Raw genomic sequence first — 23245 nt, forward strand, 5'->3', positions numbered from 1 at the left:
AGAGGTGGCTGCAGGTATCCTCCTTTCTTCTTCTTCAGAATGGATCTTGCAGTTGTCGGTTCTGGCTTCAGCATCAAGACTCTTGCCCTTTATGCAGGAACCCAGCAAATCAGAATGCATGCTACATTCAAACCTTTGGTGGTGGCTGTCCCCAGGGGAAAGCCATGCACCCTGTCAGAACTGGATCCAAGCAGACACACTGGAGGACAAAGACCTGAGGAATTTCGGTGACCTCCCAGTTTCCTGCTCTCCCAGACACATTTGGGCAGGGCCAGCAAAGACAAAGGAATGAGCAGGACTTCCCCCACACAGGTCCACAGGCTCAGGTAAGAACAGGTTTTTGTGAGTTGCTGAAAAAAAGAAGACAGGCAGCATTTTGGAACAAGGGTGCCCCATGTGTCCCTTACCGCAGCTGCAAATACAGCCTGCGATGTAAGTTTCACAAGATTGGTAGAAAATCATCCACTGCCACCAGCCACTCATTGAGACTTGTCACTGTAACTAGAAAGTTACAGGTGATGTGAGAAAAAGGGTACAATGTGTCCCTTCAGCAGTCCACGTGAAGTGGTGTGTGCTGATCTCACAAACGAAAAGCATATGTAGGATAAAACATATCCCCCTATCCTGTTTTAAGTTAGCACAGGAAAATAAAATAAAACCTAAGAGGGAAGTTCTAGGAGCTTCCAGCAACGCTGAACAGAAGGTGCTGTGTGCTGCAATAGGAAAATACAGATGCCATAAAAAGATGGAGGAAAGCAGACTCCATCAAGAGAAACCAAAAACGGTTCCCAGAGTCACAGAAAAGAATGAGTGAGTGAGGAAAACGGGTTCCCACTCACGCAGGAGAGGCAGACAAAAAAATCTAATAGTCCAGCAAAAAGTGCCAGGGGACTCACCAAGTGGGGAGAATTACACACAACATGAACATTCTACCTGACACTATCCTTGTAAAAGGGGATATTGATGGGTAATGGTTGTAGGGGAGCAGTGGGGACTGGTGTGGTTGCAGTCTTCTGACAGATTTCACATGTCAGTACGAAGTTCTTCACATCTGCACACAACCCTGGCTAGTAAAATCTTAGTGTTATCTGGCTTTGAGTCTATCAGACTCCTTGATGGGCTACAGTCAAATGAGAATGGGCTAGTTCTAATACCACCCTCCTATGACTTCAGGGTACTACCAGTTGGGCACAAGGGGTTCCATTGGAAGTCATACTTGAAAGGAATAAGGGACCAGCCTGATTGCATGCTCCATCCGTGACCGCTTTTTCGAATGACTTTGTGAGGATTAGGCCATTTCTTTGGGTGAATGCCAAATCAGAGAGACAGACTTCTTCAGTCTCTTGTGGAGGTATCTCTTTTTTGGGCAGAATCTGCTTCCCCAAATCCCTGGGAACCTCTGTTTCTTTCTGGGTATATACTTCTTGGGCTATTGGTCATAGGGCTTTTCCTAATATCCAATGGGCTATCTTTTTACCCTCCTTTACTGTATAAGGATTATTGCTGTGATTATGCAGGAGGACTTTAACGTCACCCCTATAGCAAGATCAATAATGCCTGCCATTACGTCAAATCCAGATCTCCAAGCTAGCCCAGAATTTGAGGCTAATCTTGTGCATGTTTCTTTAGGAGGGGCTAATATTAGCCCAGTGGGGACCAGGCGTCTTTCACCTAGTGGTATTATCTCAGTGGTACTTTGTAGGTCAAAGCCAAATGATTCTGCTGTATCTATAGTAGGGGCTTTGGCCTTGGGACTTCACTTGGTAAATTAGCGTTCCCCATCTTATCAGTTGGCCCCAATCCCACTCTGATACCATATACGTTGAATCGGGAGGAGGAAGCAGGCTCCGATTATCCACATCACTGAAAGGTTTATTAAGCAAAAGGATTAATGTGCATCTTTCCCTATAGTATGGGGTTTCCGTACCTAAAAAAGCTATCTATGGTGCTCATCAGTGAGTGTCTAAACAGAATCTGTCGTCCACCAGCCGAACCAACCCTTTCTGACCCTACCACCAATGTCTCCCTTCTCCTGAGGATTTGTTTCTCACAAAGTTGAGTAAACTATCTTCAAGTAGTTCCTGGTGACTGTTTTTATCAACTCGTACAGTTCCTTTAAAGGGTTACTTAACTTCGAAGTCTTCTCTCTTTGATGACAATTTTCTGTTTCTCTTGAACTATTGTGCTTACAGTCATTTTCCTCTTTCCAAAGTAACGTTGTCCAATATTTAGGACTCTCCAGTCTTTGATATATAATTGACAGTGTTTGGTTTTTCTCAACTTTATTCTTATTCTCTGTCTCATCTTTATCTTCAGGCTTTTCTTTTCTATTATGTCTCTTCTCTTTAATTAGATTTTCTTTATCTGGTCTGATACCAATATGAACATTCTAGCGTTGAAGCTCATTCCCTCTTACTTTGTAGTGTGCCATGGTCTTCTCCCTGTATAGGACGAGTATGAACATTCCAATAACGATTCTCCATCCCCTGCCAGGTCTCCCATTTTCCCCATTACCTGAAGTTATTAGGGATAACGTCACCAGGTTTATCATTTGGATGAGATATTCTCGCCAGTTTGTCAGGTTGGCCTCTCGTGAACCTTCTGCTGCTTTTTCTTCGGGTCGCTGCATAAGCAGGTGCCTCAGTACTTCGGCTACCAGTAGGTCCCACGTTAGTTCGAGCAGAGTGGTATTGGCGTTGTTCATGGGACTGCTAGTGCACCACAGGTCTGTTGTTGTCACGCCACCACTCTGCCGTCTCTCTTGCTCATGGTTGGGATGCCACATGTCCAACTGTTTCTCTCCTCGCTTTGGTTTCCCGACGCTGCGCATCTACATTTGCAGTTTGCTTCCTCGCGGCTACAGGATGCCAAACGTCCAGCCTCTCTTCCGTGTAAGCGAGTTAGCAGATTCGTAACTCTGTCTCCAGCTCCTCCCCTCTCATATATTACATAGCAGTGGAATTTCCCCGGCGCAGTTCTGTATTGCTTTCTCTCTGTTTTGTCTTCTCTTCTCCTCAGCAGGTCATCCTCCTCATCCCAGTAAAAGGTCATTTGTCCTTTAAAGGACTAATTACAGTTTCCCGCTGACAAAAGCACATACTGGTAATTTCTTCACACATTTCTTTACTGGATGGGATTTGAAGAGGTACTGTTGGAGGGTTCTTTAGGGAGTTCCTCACAGGAACCGGAGTCCTTGGTTGCCATTGCCTCGACCCCTAGGGAGGGTGGTGCAGAGTGGGCTTACCTCCCTAACCTCACAGGGGGGGGGGCTACCCCTTGGGGAGAAAGGACAAATTCCAGCGATTCGTCACAGAAGCCAAGATGGCTGCCTTGGTGTGGTATATAATGGTTTGGATTGTCCTTCAGTATGGCACCTATTCACAGTGTTTTTTTCTTTTCGGGGCCCACACTGTTACTTTTCAAACCAGCTGATGGCGTCATTGCCGTTTTTATTGTTTTTCGGTCTTTTGGGGAGGTTTTCTCCTGCCTTTAGCCTGTCATGTGGAGGCTATATGGGGACCCTTTTAGGGTGCTTACTAGAGATGAAGGTGGGGCTACTTTGCTTTTAGCCCTTCATTCCCTTGTCCGCACTCTTGGCGGTTGCCATGGCGACTACAACAACACTATAAGCGTACGCAACATATGCCGGTGACCGTGCTCACGCAAAATGGCTTCAGGCGTTGCCATGGTAAGGTGGTACATCGGCACATCACTCCTGACTCCCCAGAGGCATAAAGAAAGGGAGCTCCATGGCGCTAGTTTTTCTAATCGAAGTAAGGACCCCGACATTCAGTTACTAGTTGGTTGCCTTTTTCGATTCCTTTAACCTGTTTCTGTCTGCTGGACCTGCTCTTGTATTAAGTTCCTATACCTTCTTTTGTGATTACCTGGATAAACAAACTTTGCTTCTGTCATACAGATTGTCTCTTGGATAACCCCTTGACTCATTTCTGGTGGTATTTTTTGCCTTGTGTTTCCTGCTGTGGATTTCTGGAGAGTGGGAATTAATGTGTTCTGTGGACCATCTTTGTGCACTAGACTTTGGACACTTTGCAACTGGAATCACTGTGCACTGCAACTGTCGTTAGTGCGTCCTCGTTCCGCCAGAGGATAGGTTCCTTAACCATAATAACATCCTTCCCCACCGCATCTAGTACCTTATCCTCCTGTATCCTACTAAATCCCTCTACTCCAGGAACCCTGCTCTGTCTCTTACAGTGAACACAGACCCAACTCTACACATTAGGTAAGCTTATTTTCATGCAGCTTAGATTGGCCTTTTTCTCTTAACATTTTTGGCACGTGTTACACGCCCTTGTCTGTTCTTGCCTCACAGAGTGACCATAGATATTTTGTGCCACCAGTCGACCTCTTCAAGGGTTTCAGCTTTGCGCCCAGTGTTTAAGAGGTCAGTGTTGTTCTAATTAATGCATTCCTACTTCTGCTAGACTATTGGTACTAAAACCCATCCTTATTCTTACAGCTTGGCGTTTACCTGGTGGTAATTTTGCTATTTCGTTTGAATTACAACTCGACCTGTATAGATCAAACAGGTAAAGGGGTGCTTCATAGGAAAGGTCACCCTCAGTGAGGAGACCCCGGAGGTTTTGGGGTTGTCTTGAAGAACACTCAGAATATCTTCATGAGTACTAACAGAATTTAAACAGATTCACAAACCTCAAAAATGTGTTATACTGTACCTATTAACTACACTGCCCTCCTTCTTAGAGGCTCCGTTACATTTACTACTAGGAGAGCCAGGTGACCAAGTGGGAAACCCGGTTGCCTAGTTGTGGCTAGGCCCTTATCACACCCTAGGCCCTTCTCACACCCTGAACACAGAACATTCTAAGACGGTTGGCAATGAAAAGGTAAATATACACACTGGAGGGGTGGGGGCAGGGGGGTGAAACAACATGGAGACAGAGGGATATGATGGGGCTAAAGGAGGAGGGGTGGTGTGAGAACTAGTTACTTCAGCATCCTCTGCCACAGCTGGGGTGGAAGGAGTGGGGCAGTTCAACCACTCAACACATACAGCATCCCTGCAAAAGCTAGCCATGGCAATGCACTACTATCTCTCTTATGAAGGGAACAGTGAAATATCTCACTTGATCCAACAGCCTCTTCTGTAGCTGCTCCTGGTTGCTGAATGAGGCGTCCTTTGAAAGGTGATAGCTCAGATGAAAGTTTGAGTCGCAAAAGCAGCTGTCGCCTTCCACATTGTGCAAACTCTCCCAGATGACCGTCTCCTCCTGCAGGAAGCCCTGGTCAGTGACCAGAAGGTACAAATGACCCTACAAATAGAAAACAGAGTAGGGTGAGCAGCTGGTCAAACACCTGGAAATAGGTTATGGTAATCATAGGATGCACCCTTCATAAAAAAGGAGGGGCATGCAGGAGATACCCTTGGACATTTATAGGAAAGTGTTGTGGATTTAATCATGTACTGTACAGACATGCAATCAGCTATTTCACATGGGGACTGGTAAGGATGTCTCAACTAACCCACTTACCTTTTGCTTTATCAATGTGCTGAAGTGGTTATTTCGGAAGAAGACACTCAGCTCGTCCTCTTTGACAGTAGTCATGAGCTCACACAGGCCATGGTATGTCAGTTGGGCAGCAGTGGACTCCAGGAACTGCTCTGCTATCAGGCCTGGAGAGGGCGAGGCAACAAACATGGGTACAAGGATGAGCTGCAGGAAACCACGGGAGAATTATCAGCAAAGTATCCCCTTAACATGCAGAGTTGGGCTTGCATCTCAAAAGGTGAGGTAAAATAAAATAATTACCTTCATGGCGATTGTTTAGATGGGTTTTCAAAACTAGCCCTGTGGGAGGGTTGCAAGAGTCCACCCTAATTGATGAACAGGGTAATTTACAGTTTGGTATAGTCTAACTCTATCAAAGTAGTATAGCAAAGGAGTAAGGTAATGGTTGGGTGTGATGCAATGGTGCAATAAGCCACACTGAGCACTGAAATCAAAGTAGATAGAAGTCCACAAATACTACATTAGGCCTTTTAAACACTCCAGATAAGTAAAATGAAAAGTAACCAAGCATCCTTAAAACAATCCTATATATACTGGGCGTGTCAGTAATACTATCCATAGTGTGACGTCTACTGTTCCCATGGTCCTTCACGCATTGAGGTCCCTCAGATTGTTTTGTTTCTGACATGAGGTTGCATGAAGTGTAGCGCGAGTATAGATATAATAAAGCAGAAAAGATAGTGATAGAACATGAACATCCATGCCCCTTCGACTCCAGGAGGGGAGGAAGAGTGGTCGCATGTGAATCTAAGAAGATATAAGCATCTGAAATAAGAATACGGTGAGTAATGTATGCCTTCTGAGGCTTGTGGATCTGCTTAGATCACATGCTATGCATACATTAGCAAGCAGTATCTGAAGAAGGAGGTGGGTTGCGAGACGGTACAGCAGCAAATAGATGTTTAGCCCCTTTCTAAATCGTACTGCGCTATTGAGACTATGGTCAACTATGCCATGGCTGTCCTCTATTACAAGCAGGGATATGGTACAGATTAAACTACCAAAATGCGGTAGTACAACAAACTGGGCACAGGTTCGTTTTGCTTCCACAGCTGCTGTGGCACTTGTGTGCTAATGCTAACTCACTATTGAGCATAGGGATAAAATGAACAGTTTGTAAAGAACGCCCAGTGTCTACTAGAAGCCATCATGCAGTGCAGGACAAAGCAGAAGACATAAGGACGGAGGGTGTGGAAGGGGGAAACTGGGACGGTTTCTCACATGTGGCCCCAGTTGGAACTCAGAACTACAGGGAGGTGACAACTATATACGAAGCAATGACCTGGTGGCCATCTATGAAGAGCAATGGGATCACTGGCAAGGGCCTGCATTCCCATAGACCCCTGAGAATTGAGAGTTGGAACACACGGGGACATAGACATTTATTAAATGAAGCAGGATCCTTGATAAAGTTGAAAGCATTTGACATCTTTTTGCTCTAAGAGACATGGCTTGACTGCCCCCTATATGTAGAGGGATTTCATATGTATCAGGAAATTGCTACAAAGGGCAAAAGGGGCAAACCATATGGGGGCCTTGTTATAGGCTTAGGACAGAGGTTTTGTGCCAGGCGGGTGGGGGCTGACTCAGCCAAGAGTAGCATACTGGTGGTGGAGTTAAGCCAAGAGGATTGTAGGTTGGGCTGGAAGATGCTGCTTATAAATGTATATGTACCCCCAGGCACAAAGGGAATGGAGGAAATCCAAACTAGCCTTGAAGACATTCTGTTGGCAATAGAGGGCACGAGGGAGGTTCTACCGATTATTCTGGGTGGCGACTTAAACTCCAGGTGTATTGATGATAATCCCTGTGCAGCCTATAACAAGGTATCTCAAAGAAGTGTCATGCTACAAAGTCGAGGGAACGTGAAAGGGCCGCATTAGGTTTCCTTCCTGGGACAATGATAGATGCAGAATGGTAGGACAGCGGGTGATATACCAGGTGCATACACTTGGGAGGCAAACAATAGTGTTGCCACGCTGCACTATCTGTTTGGTAATAATGAATGTCTGCAGAAGGTGGAAGAACTTAAGGTGGTGCCCATAGAATACAGTGACCATAACATACTGGTTTTAGCTATTAATATACAAACCCAGGAGGGCAGGCAGAGTTGCTGTACAAATATCACCATAAATAACGCAGGCAATGCTGTTCGATGGACAGAAAATAACCTACAAAAATTTGATAAGAAGATTATGGAGCTCTCCGAGGCTGATATGGCCGCACTGGATAATATGAACGTGGATGGGATCGAGGGTTGGATTAGTAAGCGCACTAGGAACATCAGAGGTAATACGACCCTGGGGCAGGTGGTATGTAACAAACCTCCCTATAGATTTCACAGGAATATACGGGACACCAAGCGAGCAGTACGCAAAGAACTACAGAGGGCACAGAAACTGGAGTTAAGAGCCCCGGAGTTAGCCTCATATACTAGTGCAATAAGGAGAAACTATCAATCATGGCTCAAGCGATGGTGATTCTCCATTCGTAATGAGAACTGGCAAAATATGATTAAGGCACTGCGTAGTAATTGCCCGAGGATGATCTGGGCAAAGCGGGCCAAAGCAAAAGGTGAAACCAAGAAACTCCTACTGAACCCCAAACAAGAATCGGTATGGGTGCGATATTTGGAAGACAGGGGTAGCTAGCAATCTCTGCCCTCCCGCCTGGAGTATATGATTGGAGGGTGGCCACTGACATTTAACATAGCTGAGGTCAGAAGTGCCATCCTTAAACTTAAAAATTCCAGGGCCCTTTTCCAAATGGTCTAGCCAATATTGTACTCAAATGGAATCCGGATCAGTGGTCCAGGATACTGAAGTTGCTATTCGAGAAGGTGTGCATTTCCTAGACCATCCCAGAGTCATGGCAGCGGTCTGTGCTTCTTCCTGTTTGCAAGAAGGGAGACCGTATGTTTTGCCGGAGAATTACAGACTGCTGTCACTACTGGATGTGATGGGAAAACAGTTTTCGAACTTAGTACTTAGGGTGCTGCAGGAATGGGTGGAAGAATCGAAGATCCTGCAATTTATGCAGACTGGCTTCCAATCTGCTTCTAGCACGACACATAACCTCAGGGTCCTGGAATCCCTAATAAAATGGACTCAAGAGACAGGTAGACAGACGTTATATGTAATCTTTGTTGATTTTAAAGAAGCATTTGATGCGGTAGATCGAGCAAGACTATGGGCAAAGTTAACAGAAAAGGGCTGCCCGGTATGGCTAACATCTTGCAAGGTCTCCATCAGAACACTCAGGTGGGGGTTCAATGAACAGAGGATGGTATGGTTACTGCCCGATTAAGATCTGCAAGGGGGTAAAACGGGGATGCACACTGGCACCCCTGCTGTATAATTTATACATGGCTGACTGGCCAGTTCGTTTATTACAGATGGTTGGCTGTTGTCCAAAGCAAGGGGGACGCCTCATCCCACGTCTGCTAGATGCGGATGACCTCGTTATGTCAAATTATACATATGAGCCAAAGCCATGTTTTCTATATTGTATTTATATGCGCTCGAAAATAAGCTGAACATAAACATGGGCAAAACAAATGTTTTGGTTGTTGCATTGTTAGGCAGAAACCTGTGCAGTTCCCTCTGGGACCACTGCAAAAGATTTAGGACTACAGGTGTTTGGCAGTAAACCCACTTGGTAGCAGTCTGTACCACACAGATTCACTTGGTAGCTGTGGCTGAGCAGTCAGACTTCCCTCAAGAAGATTTAGGCAGTATACAGAGTATTCACAATAGGTCAAGAGAACACAATAGAACAAGCAAACACTGACCAGGGCTTGGTGTAAAAGAGATATAATTATTTATTTAAAACCACATCTAGAAAAACACACAGGCACTAATAGTAAGCAATTCAAAAACACGGTCACTAAAAGATATACACTCCCTTAAAAAGAATATTAGACAAGTCTTAAGAAAAGCCCCACTTATTTCCAGACAGCGGTGAGCGCTCAACGTAGATGGCACTCTAATAATTTGTTTAAAAAGGAAGAGGAAAGCAAAGAATAAATTGAAACAGATCCCAACACTTTTTCACGAACACAACAAGAGAGGAAGGCAAAGTAACACCGTGAATTCAGAGTCAGTAGGCCCGATTCGTTTTGATCCTCTTAAAGCGGAATGTGTCCAAGGTCACACGGTTGCAGTGCACAAAAGTCTTGTAACGGTTCAAAAAGGAGTTGGACCAAAGAAAGGGACCAGTTAGAGGGTCAAGGCGGCCAGCCCAGTCCAGAAGGTTAAGGGGTTATTATTACCTTGTAGCAATCTTTAGAAAGGGAGGCCTGGCGGACAAGGTACCTTAAAGTGGTGAGAACACTCCAGCGGCGGCAGTTGTTCCTGGTAGCGGATGCAAGTCAGTGCTTCGTCCGGGGGAAGAGAGGATCTCGTCGGGGAGGAAGACAGGAGTCTGTTGCACTGCCAGGAAAGAAACCAGCCGCAGAGTTTCTCAGGTACAAGGAGCGGTCCGTTGATTCGCGGTCCAGTGGTAAGTGGCTATCCGGCTGCCGGGGTGCTTGGCACGGGCAGTTCGACCACAAACAGGTCTGGGGGGCGAAGAGAAGAAGGTAAACTGGTTGCGCCCCCCAGTCAGGGAAAGAAGCCTCTCCAGTCGGGAGATCTTCTGTGTCGTCGGGAAGTGGTGAGTCAGTTCCGCAGGGCTCCACCGGTGGTGTCGTCGTGGTAGGTTGGCTCAGCTTCTCCCTTGTCGGATTCTCAGGTCCTGTGGCGACTTCTGAAGTTCCAGGCCCCAAAGCGCTGCTTTTATGCAGCATACCCCCATTCACTCAGCCAAGCTGTCAATCAAACATGCTAAGTGGTGAGCCTGCTGGCTCACCACTTGGGCCAATCACACAAGAGTGTGACTTGAGTTACCAAGGTAACTCAGTCCAGGGTGCCTAAACCCCCTCCCACACTCCTTGTGGTACCCAGACAGAGTGGCACCACTTTTGGAGGCTTCTGTGGAGAAGCCCGCCAAAAAGTGGAACAAAGGGCTCGACTTGGGTTGGAGTCACAGAAGAGAACACAAACGCCATTTTAGAATCAAGTCCTGGCAAAAAATACCAACCGGCGAATTAATATTAAATAAATAAACCGGCGGTATGTTCGAGGCTATGAGAATTAAATAATTAAAGTTGGTAGCTTCGAACAATGGGAAAATCCCATAGGGAAATATTTGCAGTCGAATTTAAAAAGTAGTATTACTGCCACCAGCCAAAACTCGATCAGGGGGGACGGAGACGTGCCCCCTCGACTAACAGACCCCGGGGCAATCGAATTGCCCCGACCAGTACGTCCACAATATGATGGTTTGTACTGGTTTCTGTTAATAATTTGGGACTAGTAAAGCCAATGGTGACTTTACATGCCCTGGGAGACAGTAGTCAGTCCCAGGTTATGGAGTCTATGGTGGTGTGTCACTATGACACCCCTGTGTCACTGCACGGAGGGTGCTGTGTAACACGCATAGTAAAAACACATGAGACCCTATGGAGTAAAGGACCCCATAGCCCATAAAACACATTAACAGTCAAAGGAACACCATAAATCATGTCCAAGAGTGGGAGAAAAAGAGTCTCACTCTTGGCAGGAGAAAAAAACAAACTCCAGAAATCCAGCAAAGCTGCTGGGGGACTCACTAGGTTAGGAAATTCAGCCTAAAGAGGGAATTCTCCCTAACATGCATCTACAAAGGCAAATCGCCCCTGCTTTAATACACTGTTGGGAAAGGTGGAATATGTAGATACCTATCCTTATTTGGGACTCTTTATGAGCGGTAGTAAAACTTACAGCTACTTAGTTGAAGCAAAGAAAATGAAGGCTACAAGGATGACACAGCTGATTTATAAATTTGCAAAAGAAACCACAGGCTCCACCCTTGATGGGGTTATTATATTGTATAAGCAATGTTTCTGCCCTATGATGTTACATGGAACGGAGGCACAGGCTATGAGGGAGTTGACATGGCTGGATATTATAGAGGAGAAGTTTTGGAAACAGATTATGAGGCTCAGTGCCGCTACATCAGTCCAATATATTCGATTGGAATTTGGCTTGACCTCACTAAAAGATGAATTATTGATGCAGTGACGACTATTGCACCTGAAAATCCATTCCAAACCAAAATGTCAATTACTCCATTTACTAGAGGAACCTACTAGGGTGAGCCATGGTCGTAGTAAAGACACCTTTGAGATATTAGTAGGTAACCTATTCAAGAACATAGGATGGAGCCCAGATTACACCAGGGGCACAGCGTACGAAAAACGAAAGTGTATATTTACAAGAAATATCAAGCAGTGGGATTAGATCAATAACTATACCCACAGGAAGTTGCTACGTAGTCATACTCACGTTGCAGGAGTTATGCAAAATTTTGTACAGCCACATCAGAATGTGAGGCAGTGCCCGAACCCTGCAGTTTTGTTCTTTTGTTTAAAGCTGCGTATCAAGCAATTGCCAACTTTGATCTTAATAGGTGCACAGCAAGGGATTCCCCTAAAGGAAAGATGTTGTCGTATTTGTAAGAGACCGATGATGGAGAGCGATGATAGAGACCGCAAGTCATCTATTGACAGAATGTGCGGCCCTGGGAGTAGACTATATGACAATCTTAGGTCGTTTGGTACGTGCATATGAGTCTATCAAGCATGAAGCCTTCTGGAACTATTGTCTAAATACAGACAATCAAAATGTACATATTGCCCTGTATCGATTAGGGGGAGTTATTAAAAAGCGGCTTTTAGCTGACAATTAGGTATAGCAAATTAGCCCGTGTCCACATTGTAAATGAAACATTATTTATTGATTTTATCTGTTTATAATATTTCAAAGTGTCTGACGTGGTGTTTTTAGATGTTTTAGAATGTTTTAGCATGATCTTAAATATATGTTATTTTAGAATGTCGTTTTAGACTGTTTTAAATTGTGTAGATTATGTTCATGATTAACAATTTTGTAAAGTTCTTCTGGAACTAAACAAATAAATAATAATAATAATAAATGGATGTTTTAGCACCGCTTGTCCTACCTGTGAATCTGCTTTAGAATGTGCATCAATGCAGTAGTGCTGAATAAAAATATGAATGGAACTCCAAGTAGCTGCTTTGCAAACAGCGTTTAAGGGGACTTTTGCAATAAATGTTCATGTAGCTCCCCTACCTACAGTAGAGCGAGTTCTTGGTGTGAAAGGAAGTGTCTTCTTTGATAGTGAATAGCAAAGCTGTATGCACTTGACTAGCCATCTGGAGATGACATTTTTAGAGCTGTGATCACCTTCCCTACTTGGGGACACTGAAACCAAGAGTTGGTCTGTTTTCCTTAGAGGCTTGGTTTTGTAGTACAAGACCACCCTCCTTACATCTAATGTATAGAGGCTCCTTTCAGTCGAGTGTTAGGCAAAGTTAGTATGCAGTACCCTCTGGGACCACTACACCCAACTCGGACTATAGGTATAGGAAACCCAACCTTTGGTATAAGCTTGTACTACACGGTTTTGGTAGCGTGTCGAGCATCCAGGCTTATCTCAAGAGAGGTCAATGTGAGCTGTAGTGGAGTTACACAGAGATTTACAGTTACAGGTATTCAAATAAACTCTTACACTCAAGGTTTCTTGAATAAACTATTATTTATTTATCAGTCAGTTAAAATAAGCCTTCTTCAAAAGGGAACAATATAATAGTAACACTTCATGAAATACACACTCGTAATATTACTAAATCAGTAGATACCCTTTTGGGATTACCCACAGACACAACCAACACCCACAGGTGGCTTCAATAACCAGGGTGCTGGGGACATTAATATCTTACCGTTGGCATTTAGAATACTTTTAGAAGTTGGTAAAAGGCAAAGATTAATAGAACAAGAGACCACATATATTTTTAAGCAGGCAAATACTTTTGGATCCTCCAAGAAGAGTCATACAATTCAATAGACTAAGCCAAAGTCAATGGGCAAAAGTCTTGTACAGGATGAAGCACATCTGGTAAGTAAATGGAAAAGTATTTGCACAAGTTCTTAGGAGTCTTTGATGAAAAGAAGAATCAAATGTAGGGCCACAAGCTGATTAGGTTGGTGAGTTGTAGAAGTTGCAAGCACTCTACAGTAAGAGGTACATTCTCTCAGACTTTTTAATAGTACCTTAGAAATGAAGAAAAAGATGCAGCTGATGACCTCTGTTCCTGTGCAGATCTCGCTGTTCCTGGGCCGCAGTCGTGGGGACACGAGGGCAGACGTCGGGGGACTCCTGCATTGCACTGGGACGGTCAAAACTCGCAACCGGCAAACTTCACTTTCAGTGGCTGTTCAGTGTTTCAGCTCCTCGCGGTTTTTTGTATTTTATGTGGATTCAGGGAACAGTGCTTTGAGAGAGCGGGAGGAGAGAGCAGGGGGTAAAAGGCCAACCGCTGGCGCTAGATAATTATTGCTGTTGGCAATCTGGGTACCTTGAGGTAAGCGGCCTGGGCTGAAAAGGCCTGGGCTCAGGGAATTTGTTGCATGGAAAGGAGTGGGGATGCAAGCTTCCGTGAGACCGGTTTGCTTAAAGCCCTCTCTAACGGTCATCGTTAGCGAGGAAGCAAGGTCTGACAGATCATTATCAGTGCTCATGGGAGTGACGGGCATGGCAGTCAAGAGACTATCTGATTTGATTAACTTTAGTTTATTGATATATGCCAGTCGATTAGTTTGTAGTGCAGCTAAGGACAGAGGGACTACAGGGGGGTAGCCCATGATGGCTACAAGGGCCTGGGATAATAAATACCTGAGGAGGTCTACCGAAAACTGAAGCACTTACTTTGCAGAATAACGCTGAGACGCCGTTGCACTAGCGAAGACCAGCTTGGTGCTGAAGCGCTGGCGCTGAAGCGCCTGACATGTCAGTATGTAGGGCCAAGTGTGCCCTGGGAAATGTAGTTCCCGCAAAACTACATAGATGTGCCCACAAAATACAATTAAAGTACAGAGCTGACTAATGAGAGTGCTTTATATCTCCACTTTAACTCTCTGCCTGCTAATGTAGAGCCTGAAAACAGAAGTTATGCATAGCTGCAGTTCAACTTGAAACGTACAGCGGCAGTAATGCAAGGAAAACGGCACTCAGCCCAAAGCAATGCTTGTTAGTCTTGCAGTTCTAAGCATGTGCAGCCTGATACAAAGACAATACCTCACATTACAGTTCTCTTGCCAGGGATTTGGGTGAATTCAAAAGGGTGAGATTTGTAGGGTGTGTGGAATAAACTGGAATGACCAGGATTATTGTCGGAAAATAAACAGGGGGGTTTGTGGGAATGGTAGTGATTTGTCTGAACAGGTTGGGTTGCAAGAAATAATAATCAAAGGGACGGGATTGCTGGGGTTTTGTCAAGGTCGATTGGGTATTCGGGAAAGAATAATCCTAGGGACATGAAAAAGAATGGTTGGGAGTATCCATGCGGAAAACAGGAAAACATTGACTCTGGAAGTTGAGGGTTTTGAGGGTAAAAGGGTTCCTAGCTGGTCTACTAGAGTTATCAGGGTGGCAAGATGCTATTAAGGGAGCAACTTTGGTTGGAAGGGAGGTGGATGCAGAATAACCAAAGAAAGCTTCAGGGACGTTGTGCCTGGTAGAATACTGCATCTCTCTAGGGTTATTCCCTTTTGTACAACCCCGGGCTTCGACATCCCGGTGAACCTTTATCGCTCTTTCATCCCTAGAGTTGGGATCTGAGCAGATCAGCCCTTTGATGGCCACCTGAATAAGGGTTTCTCACGGTTCGCTATGTGAAATACCTCTAGGTATTTCACAGCTGGGAACATTGAAATATTAAAGTATGCATTTTTCTTATGTAATGTTACCATGTAATCCCCCCGTTTTAAGAGGGGGATTACTTCTTAGAGCGTTGTCATGCGAACATTTTGGGGTTTGACATATGTATTCGCTGGTCGCAGGTCCATTACTGGACCCATTGTGAGGTCTTTCTTTGGTACAAGGAAGTACATTGAATAAATACCTTTGTTTACCTGGTTTGCTGGGACAATCTCTATGGTGTTTTTTTCCAGCTAGGCTTCCACCTTGTTCAGTAATATCGCCTTTCCGCCGTCATCTTTCTGTGTTTTGGCAGGTGGTTGGGCGGTTTTTGTAGTAGTTCTATGCAGGACCCGCCTGCCATGCCAGACGTGATCCCCTCCCATGCGTGGGTGAATTGTGAGATGCAACCTCCTACCACCGAAGTGGCATGGGAGGGGACCTGGAGCGGGTAGTCATGTTTGGGAGGAGTGGAGCCTGTGGCTGGGGATGCTCTGCCTCTGGACCTTTTATAGTCTCTTTGAAAGCTGGGAGAGGAGGACTGTCCCTGTGAGGAGCCCCATGATGATAATTTTCCCGATTGTAGCCAAAAGAGCGTTGTGGACCCTGCTCCCGAAACCTTCTAGTATTGAAGGAACCCTGTTGGACAAAGGGTTTGTTTGTTAATTGTCCAAGAGACTAAAGTGTATCATATTCCTCCTTTGCACTTTTTAGGGCAGTATTAGGGAGATTTATCATTTTATGCTTCATCCCCTCTCCTAGAGAGAGCCCAAAACTTTTTGCTGGACTTCGTGATCTTTTTCTTTCAATCCTGAATGAGTGGAGGCCTTTTCCTCTCATTCGTTCTTGTGGGCTCAGTATTTTGGAACTCTATGCTTTGTATCCTACCTACACTATGGAGTCTGTCTGCTCCATAGCGCTTAAAGACATCTGTGCTTCACTACTGCAGCACACATGGGCAGTGTTGCTGGGAACCCTTAGGGTCCTCCATTAAGCTTCTTTTTCTGTATCCTCCAGTAACTATAGTTCTTAAAGATGGAGAGATACTTCTCATCTTTCCCAAAACTCTATTGTCTGAGAGATTAGCACACATCACCTTGAGTGGCATGCCAAAGGGATAACAAGTATCCCCCTACTCTCTGCTCCTGTGACATTTTAGTCACATAGACAATCACCTAGTTGTGGCTGGTGGCAGTGGCGTTTTCTACCAATTATTGTGTATTTTTTGTACCACAGGCTATGTCCATAGCCTCGGTAGTGCACAATAGGGGCATCCAGGTATCACTTGGGGCCTCCCTTCTTTTTTCGCCATTACTAGCGTGGCTGTTCTTTGTTAGCCCTTCTACCATACAGGGAGGGGGGGAGGACTATGTGTATTTTGCCTTTGGTGGGTATAAGGCAAGAATTGATGTAGTAAACCTGTGGGAGACTACACAACCCTCGTCCTCTTGGTATTAGGTAACCCACCTATTGGTATAGGTCTGTACTACACAAGCTGGTAGTGTGACTGAGCAGCCAGACTTTCTCAAGAGGGGTACATTTGAGCTGTAGCAACGAAATCCACCAATACAAGTAGCCAAGTAACACTTATACTCCAGGTTTGTAGTTAAAATAATTATTTAACAATAGTTTTGAAATGAGCATTCTTTAAAAAGGGCAATAAACGCGGCAATCAAATACACCTCAAAATACGTGTTCAGAATTCACGCAAAGTTTTTAGAGATGCTTCTTAGACACTTCCTACACGCTGAGGCGACTTCACTAACTAGGACAGTAATGGCATTTATATATCACTAGTACACTTTGTAAATTCTGAGGTTTGTAGAAAGGAAAGGTTAAAGGAAGGAAAAAGGTTAAACAGGTTCTCAAAGCATGTGAGCACTTTAAATCTTCCTTTCCCAGCAATATGAGGGACACTAAGAATCAAAATAAAATGGAATAGAAGAGTCTGCAGGGAGCCAGGACAGTCAAAGTCAATTTGAGCAAAGTCTATGGAGCGGAAGCACTTCTTAGATAGTAAAAGTCTTGCACAAAGTAAGAGGGTTTGTTGAAGAAAAATCACTGTAAGGTCACAAGTTGTTACACTTGTGAAAGTTAGAGCTGAGAACAACTCTAGAAAAGCAGCAACTGCAAATCTCAACAGAGAAGAGCAAATTACAGACACCGAGGTAAGTACCCCAAGTCAGAACAGTAGCTTTGGTTAGAAGAAGAGGGTCCAGCTGGCTCCTGTCTGGTTGCAGCAATGCAGATCCTGTGTTCCTGGGCCTCAGTCATGGGGACAAGAGGGAGGACGGTCTGGGGACTCATGCGGCAGCAATTCAATGATTGCCGGCAAGTGCGGCGTCTCTTCGGATCAGCAGCACTTAGCGGTTTCAGCACTCGGTAAAAAGCACCATTGCAGATCTTGGACACCAGTTGTGCTTCCTTAACTCCTCGAGTCCTGCACTCGGGTGAGGTGACTGGAGCTTGGGTCGTCCTGTTTCTGGAGGGTCCTGGGGAGACTCCTGGAGCTTTTGGCCGTCTTACAGAAGTTGCACTCGACTACGGATTTCTCAACCCCTGGCACTCGGTTCCTGCAGCAGCAAAGAAGTACAGCCAGTCGGGGAAGGTCTTCCAGCAGAGTTGGTTTAGTTGGTCCCACTAACCCAAGCGAAGAAGTCGTTCCTTCCGGAGGTTTACATGTCGATCAGAAAAAGGAGTTTCAGCACAGCAGCATGGTTTCACCGGGCAGTTCAACAGTCCAGGAGAATGCAGCAACCTTTGTTCACGGTTTCTTCGTCGGGTTGTTCTTCCCAGTGGTCTACTCCAGTCCCAAAACCCTTGCCTTTTAAGCAGGTTTCTCCCATTCATACACAGCCTAGCTGTCACTCAAACAGTCAATCGGGAATGGGGGCATTCAGGTTTCCCTAGAGACGAAGGACAGGGGAGTTTCAGGCACCTACCTCACTTCTTGACCTTCAGACACAATGGAGCCATCTAAGAAAGATCTCACAAACAGAAAATGGAGAAAAAGAAGAACGGGCCATTTTGACAAAACGGGCCATTTTGACAAAACGGTCACCCATGGGTGCTATACTGCAGTTGAGAATTCAGCCTGCGCTAGAAAAGCCCAATGATAGGAAAATTAAACGACTGCCACAAGCCATTTAAAGTAGTGAGGGTAACATTAAAATGGTTACATTCGTAGGAAAAGGGGCTACTAAGTAACCCCCACAGCATTCCACATAAGGTAGGGTGGGCTGGACCTACAAAGAGAAAAGTTAAGTAAAGTCAATTTCACTTTTTCTTGGGAACTGTAGTTCACCCAAGAAAAGGTATTTAAACCATAAGAGAAATCTAAAGGATTTCTCTGTGACACTGCACTGAAGGTGCTGTGTGTCTGTTAGGGAGCATTCTTAGAAATGTGCTAATGCCGCTCTACCTTAGAGACCCCCAGCTCTTTTTATCTGGACTTTAGGACTTTTAATCTCTAACCTAAAGAGGGTGAGACCCTGTTCCCACTCTCTCGTGTACTTTTCTGTGATTTGGACTCGGTTTCTTTTGGTTGTGGAGTCTGACAAACTCCATAGGCAACATCTTTTCATTGTGACACACAGCACCTTCAGTGCAGTGGCACAGGGTAGTCTCTCAGATTTCCCAAAGGTTTAAATACCTTCTCTTGGTGAAACTACTGTTTCCAAGAACAGTGAAGTGAAACTGACTTTACTTGCATTTTGTAAACGTTCTAGACCCAGAACACACTATCTTACCATAGGGTGCTGGAGGGGTTACTTAGTATTTCCTTTGTCTAGTTTCTCATGTAACAATGTTATGTTACCCTTTCTACAATCAATGGCTGGTGGCAGTGGTTACTTTTTACTACCATTGTTTGTTTTTACCATGGCTGCAATTGCAGCTGCAGTAAGACACCCATTGGTACCCATTTTGTCAAAATGGCCCCGGTCTTATTTTTTCACCATTTCTTGTTGGAAAGGTCCTTCTTGAGATTTACTCTGTGCACCAAACCAGGTTTGGTCCCTTTGTTAGTTTTGTGTTTGGCGGAATTCACAAGTAAAGCCCGCCTCTGGCTACAGAGTGTCTGGCAGGGGCAGGAAGTGAGGGAGGTGCCCAAAACGTCCCGTGCTTCATCCCCTTGGTTACAGGATGCACCCAAAGGTGATTGGCCGGCTGGCTGTCCTTGGAGGACAGCCACCCTGCTGTTTGATTGACAGCTAGACTGGAATGAATGGGAAAAACCTGCATAAAAAGCAAGGCTTTTTGGCTTGGAAGGCAGAGTCGACCACTGGACGAAGGAATCCTAAGAACAACGATGCTTGCTGCAACTACTGGACTGTTGGGTTGCCGGTGAAGCCCTGCTGCTGTGCTGAAGCTCCAAATTCGTTTCGACTAGAGAAGCCCTGAAAGGACGACTTCTTCCCTTCAGTTGGTGGGACCAATCAACTCCAAAGTGAACTCGTTTGGACATCCTGTCAGAGCTGGCTGTACTTCCACTGCTGTTGGAACCGAAGTGCCAGGGAGAGGAACACAAAATCGAGTGAATCGCTTTTAAGTCAGACCCGAGCGCCAGGAAGATCCACCGGACTTCCCTGAAGCAGGACTGACCAAGCCTAAGCCACTTCACCAGAGTGCTGGACCCCAGATGCGAGGAAAGTCTGAAGTGGTATCCGAGAAGCGCAGTGTTGCTATTTTCTATCAGACGCAAGGAGCTGAAACCACGAAGTGCTGCTGAATTGAAGTTTGCTCATTGCTGCCGCCTACCTGCCCATTGCAGTGCAGGAGTCCCGAGACGTCCTCCCTCCGAGGCACAGGAACAAAAGGATCTGCAGAGCTGTACAGGAACAGAAGCCAGCTGGAACCCTTTCTTCTAACCAAAGGTACTGTAAAGTGTAATAGAATGTACTTCTTGCGGTGTAGCCTTACTTGCTCTCAGTTGAGACTGGTCTTGGTTAACCCTGTAGAGTTGCTTGCAACATTGCCCCTCATAAGCCTCCCAGCTTGTGGCCCTTCATTTGATCTTATTTCTACAAACTTTTCTAAAAACATTGTGCAAGACTTTTACTTGCCTGCAAAGAAGATCTTCAGCTCCACTAGACTTTGCTCAACTAACGTTGGCTGTCCTGGCTCCCTGAGAGACTCTTCTTATCTCTGACTTTGTGTCTTTACCTTTCCCTGAGGAAAGGGTTAATTTACTTTGCATTGGAGGGTTAAAAAAGTACTTACCAGTTTATGAATTATTGGTAACCTTTGTTTTATTCCCCAATGTAATCTTTGCACCAAACTCAGTATTGCTCTAAACGTACCAGTGCTAAATCAATGTCCAGTGTCCTAGCGAAAGGCACCTGAGGTGTAGGAAGTGCCTGTGTGCCACCCACAATGGATATCATCTGATTTAGAGAAAAAGAGTGTGTTTTGAAGTGTATTTTGAAGTGTTACATGTTTTGCTCCATTCTGAAGAAGGCTTATATAACTGACTGTTAAGTAAATGAATAATTGTTTAATCAAGAAACCTTGAATGTAAGAGTTTATTTGAATACTTGTCACTGTGAATCTCTGTGTAACCACACTACTGCTCACATTGACCCCTCTTGAGATGAGCCTGGCTGCTCGGCCACACTACCAACCTGCGTAGTACAGACTTATACCAAAGGTTGGGTTCCTATTGCCAGAAGGTCAAGTTTGCTGTAGTCTCCCAAAGGGTACTGCACACAATCTTGCCTAACAGTGTCACAATACAAAATGTAGATGCCTATGGAGTTTGTCAGACTCCAAAAAAAAAAGAAACGGATAATCCAAATCAGAGAGTGAGTAATCCAAATCCATGAGAGTGAGAAAAAGGGCACACTCACTCCAGGGTTAAAATTAAAAAGTCCTAAAGTCCAGCAGAAGAGCTGGGGTTCTCTAAGGTGGGAGGAATTGAGCACTAAAATGAAAATGATCTCTAACAGCGGGAACCCTTGGGTTTCCCTGCCTAGGCTCCAGAGTGTTTGGGCAGGCAGGAAGTGGGGGGAGGAGTTTTCCACACTTTGCCTGCTAGAGTGCCTGAATAGAAACAGTTCCCACTGGGGGTCTGGCTGTCCTAATTGGACAGCCAAATGCCTCTTCCTGTAAATTGATGCAAGAGATTGCAGAGGAGTGTGTGCTGGAACTGTATAAACGGTGAGGCTCCTGGAATAAAAAGTAAGTCGACCACTGGAAGCTGAAGTAACCGAAGACGACCAGAGACGCCAGCAGACCCTTTGCAACACCGTCAAGCGAACACTGCTGTCCTAACCCTGTGTTCTGTATGACAGAGGAGCACCGAAGAGGACGACTCCTTCCCTTTGGCTGGTGGAAGCAACCAGTCCCAAGAAACCTTGAAACAAGCCATAGGTCCTGTGAGTTTCCAGAGCTGCGGAACCCCAATACCAGGAGACCTGCTGCCCATTTGGAGTGCATCGTTGTGGAAAGGCTGAATCCATCCAAATCTTAGCTGAGCCCTCGAGGACACTCCAGAGATCCTATCCAACTCGCCCAGATCCCCTCATCAGAGTGCAGGACTGCAGAAAGCAAAGAAGATTGACTGGGCGAATCACGACCTTGGTGCTGCAGAAAAAGTGCTAAAACCGCAGAGTGACTGGAGAAGTTGTTGAAAGTCGTGCCAGAGATCCTCCTTCGAGACTTCTGAGGAGAGAGCCCGTGCATTGTCCTGCCTTCAGTCATCAGACAAAGGAATGATGCACCATCGCGGAGTATCCACCACAAACATTTCCTTCTAACCTATAGTACTGTAGGGGAAAACTGTATTGCTTACCTGATTCCAGATGGTCGCTCCAGAACATTGGAGTGCACCTACAGGTGTCCAGGGCAATCCCCTCTTACCTCAGACTCTGGCCGCCGCTTGTGTCCCTTAAGAGTCCTTTAACAAGGTGTCCAACATTGGTTAAGCCTTCTTGCATCTTTCTTCCTAGAGACTAGAAAGTATCAACAGGAACTTTTGATTTCTACCGCTTTGCAATGCAAGACTTTAAGCCGCTACGAAAGCTAAGGTTGCATTTTTAGCTTTGAAAGACATTCTTTGCCGCGAAACTCCCTCTTGAGCCTGAAGCTCTACTAGGATAACACTAATACTAACCAACGGTTTTCCTTCCCAAAAATAACTCTCTCATATGTGTATGCAGACTAAATACAATGACCCTATTACTTTGTGGGTGTGCATTATTATCGATAGAACTGTCAAACTCCTGTAACAATTGTAAAGGTTCAGCAACTACTAAGAAGTTACCCTTTTAAAGCATTGAAAAGTATACCTATGTGTTTTGAATTATTGTGCTAACTATTTGTGTAAATATAATAAATCTATATTTTAATATAAATGTATGTCTAAGTGTTTCTTTGAATGTGCTTTACTAAAGGGGTTCAGCGTACTTATCTACAGCTCCATATTCCTCTTAAGATCAGCCTGACTGCCCTGCCACTCTACCAAGGTATCTGAATAGTACAGACTGATACTAAGAGTTGGGGGATCTACAAACCCACTGGGATAGCTTACTGATGTCTTACCGCCAAGTAGGACTTTAGGAACACCTCCCTAACAGTAGGGATTTGACTGCCAAAGTATAAGAAGCCTGGAAAAGTGTTACTGGAAAGTAAATCACTGCCAATAGTGTTGAATACCCCTTCCTTTCCTTCCTAGAGACTTTGAGTGACTATAGTAAATAAGTGAAAGTAGAATTTCTCTGTAACAAATGCAGGTGAGCGCCACTACCATTTATACCGTCAAACTGTCATTACTATCATTTTCTATAACAATTGTAAGCGCAAGCAACTACTATCGAACCAGTCACCTATGAAAACTATTGTTAATTCCTATGTGTTTTGGTTAGTCTAAAATTATTTACCTACCTTGCCTTGTG

The 23245-nt window shown here is 45.0% G+C and overlaps 1 protein-coding gene across 1 annotated transcript in view; it reads right to left on the reverse strand.

Moving 5' to 3' along the window:
- Positions 1 to 23245, reverse strand: part of MINDY1 (MINDY lysine 48 deubiquitinase 1) — a 362529-nt gene that overhangs the window by 86496 nt on the left and 252788 nt on the right. Inside the window, exons 7-8 of the mRNA XM_069649763.1 lie at positions 5517 to 5659; positions 5112 to 5297 (exon numbers count right to left, since the gene is read on the reverse strand). Of these exons, the coding sequence (XP_069505864.1) occupies positions 5112 to 5297; positions 5517 to 5659 (329 nt within the window). The remainder of the gene's footprint in view (positions 1 to 5111; positions 5298 to 5516; positions 5660 to 23245) is intronic.

The sequence above is a fragment of the Ambystoma mexicanum genome, chromosome 1p (assembly GCF_040938575.1).
Source record: "Ambystoma mexicanum isolate Mex_15411 chromosome 1p, UKY_AmexF1_1, whole genome shotgun sequence".
In the NCBI taxonomy this organism is placed as follows: Eukaryota; Metazoa; Chordata; class Amphibia; order Caudata; family Ambystomatidae; genus Ambystoma; species Ambystoma mexicanum.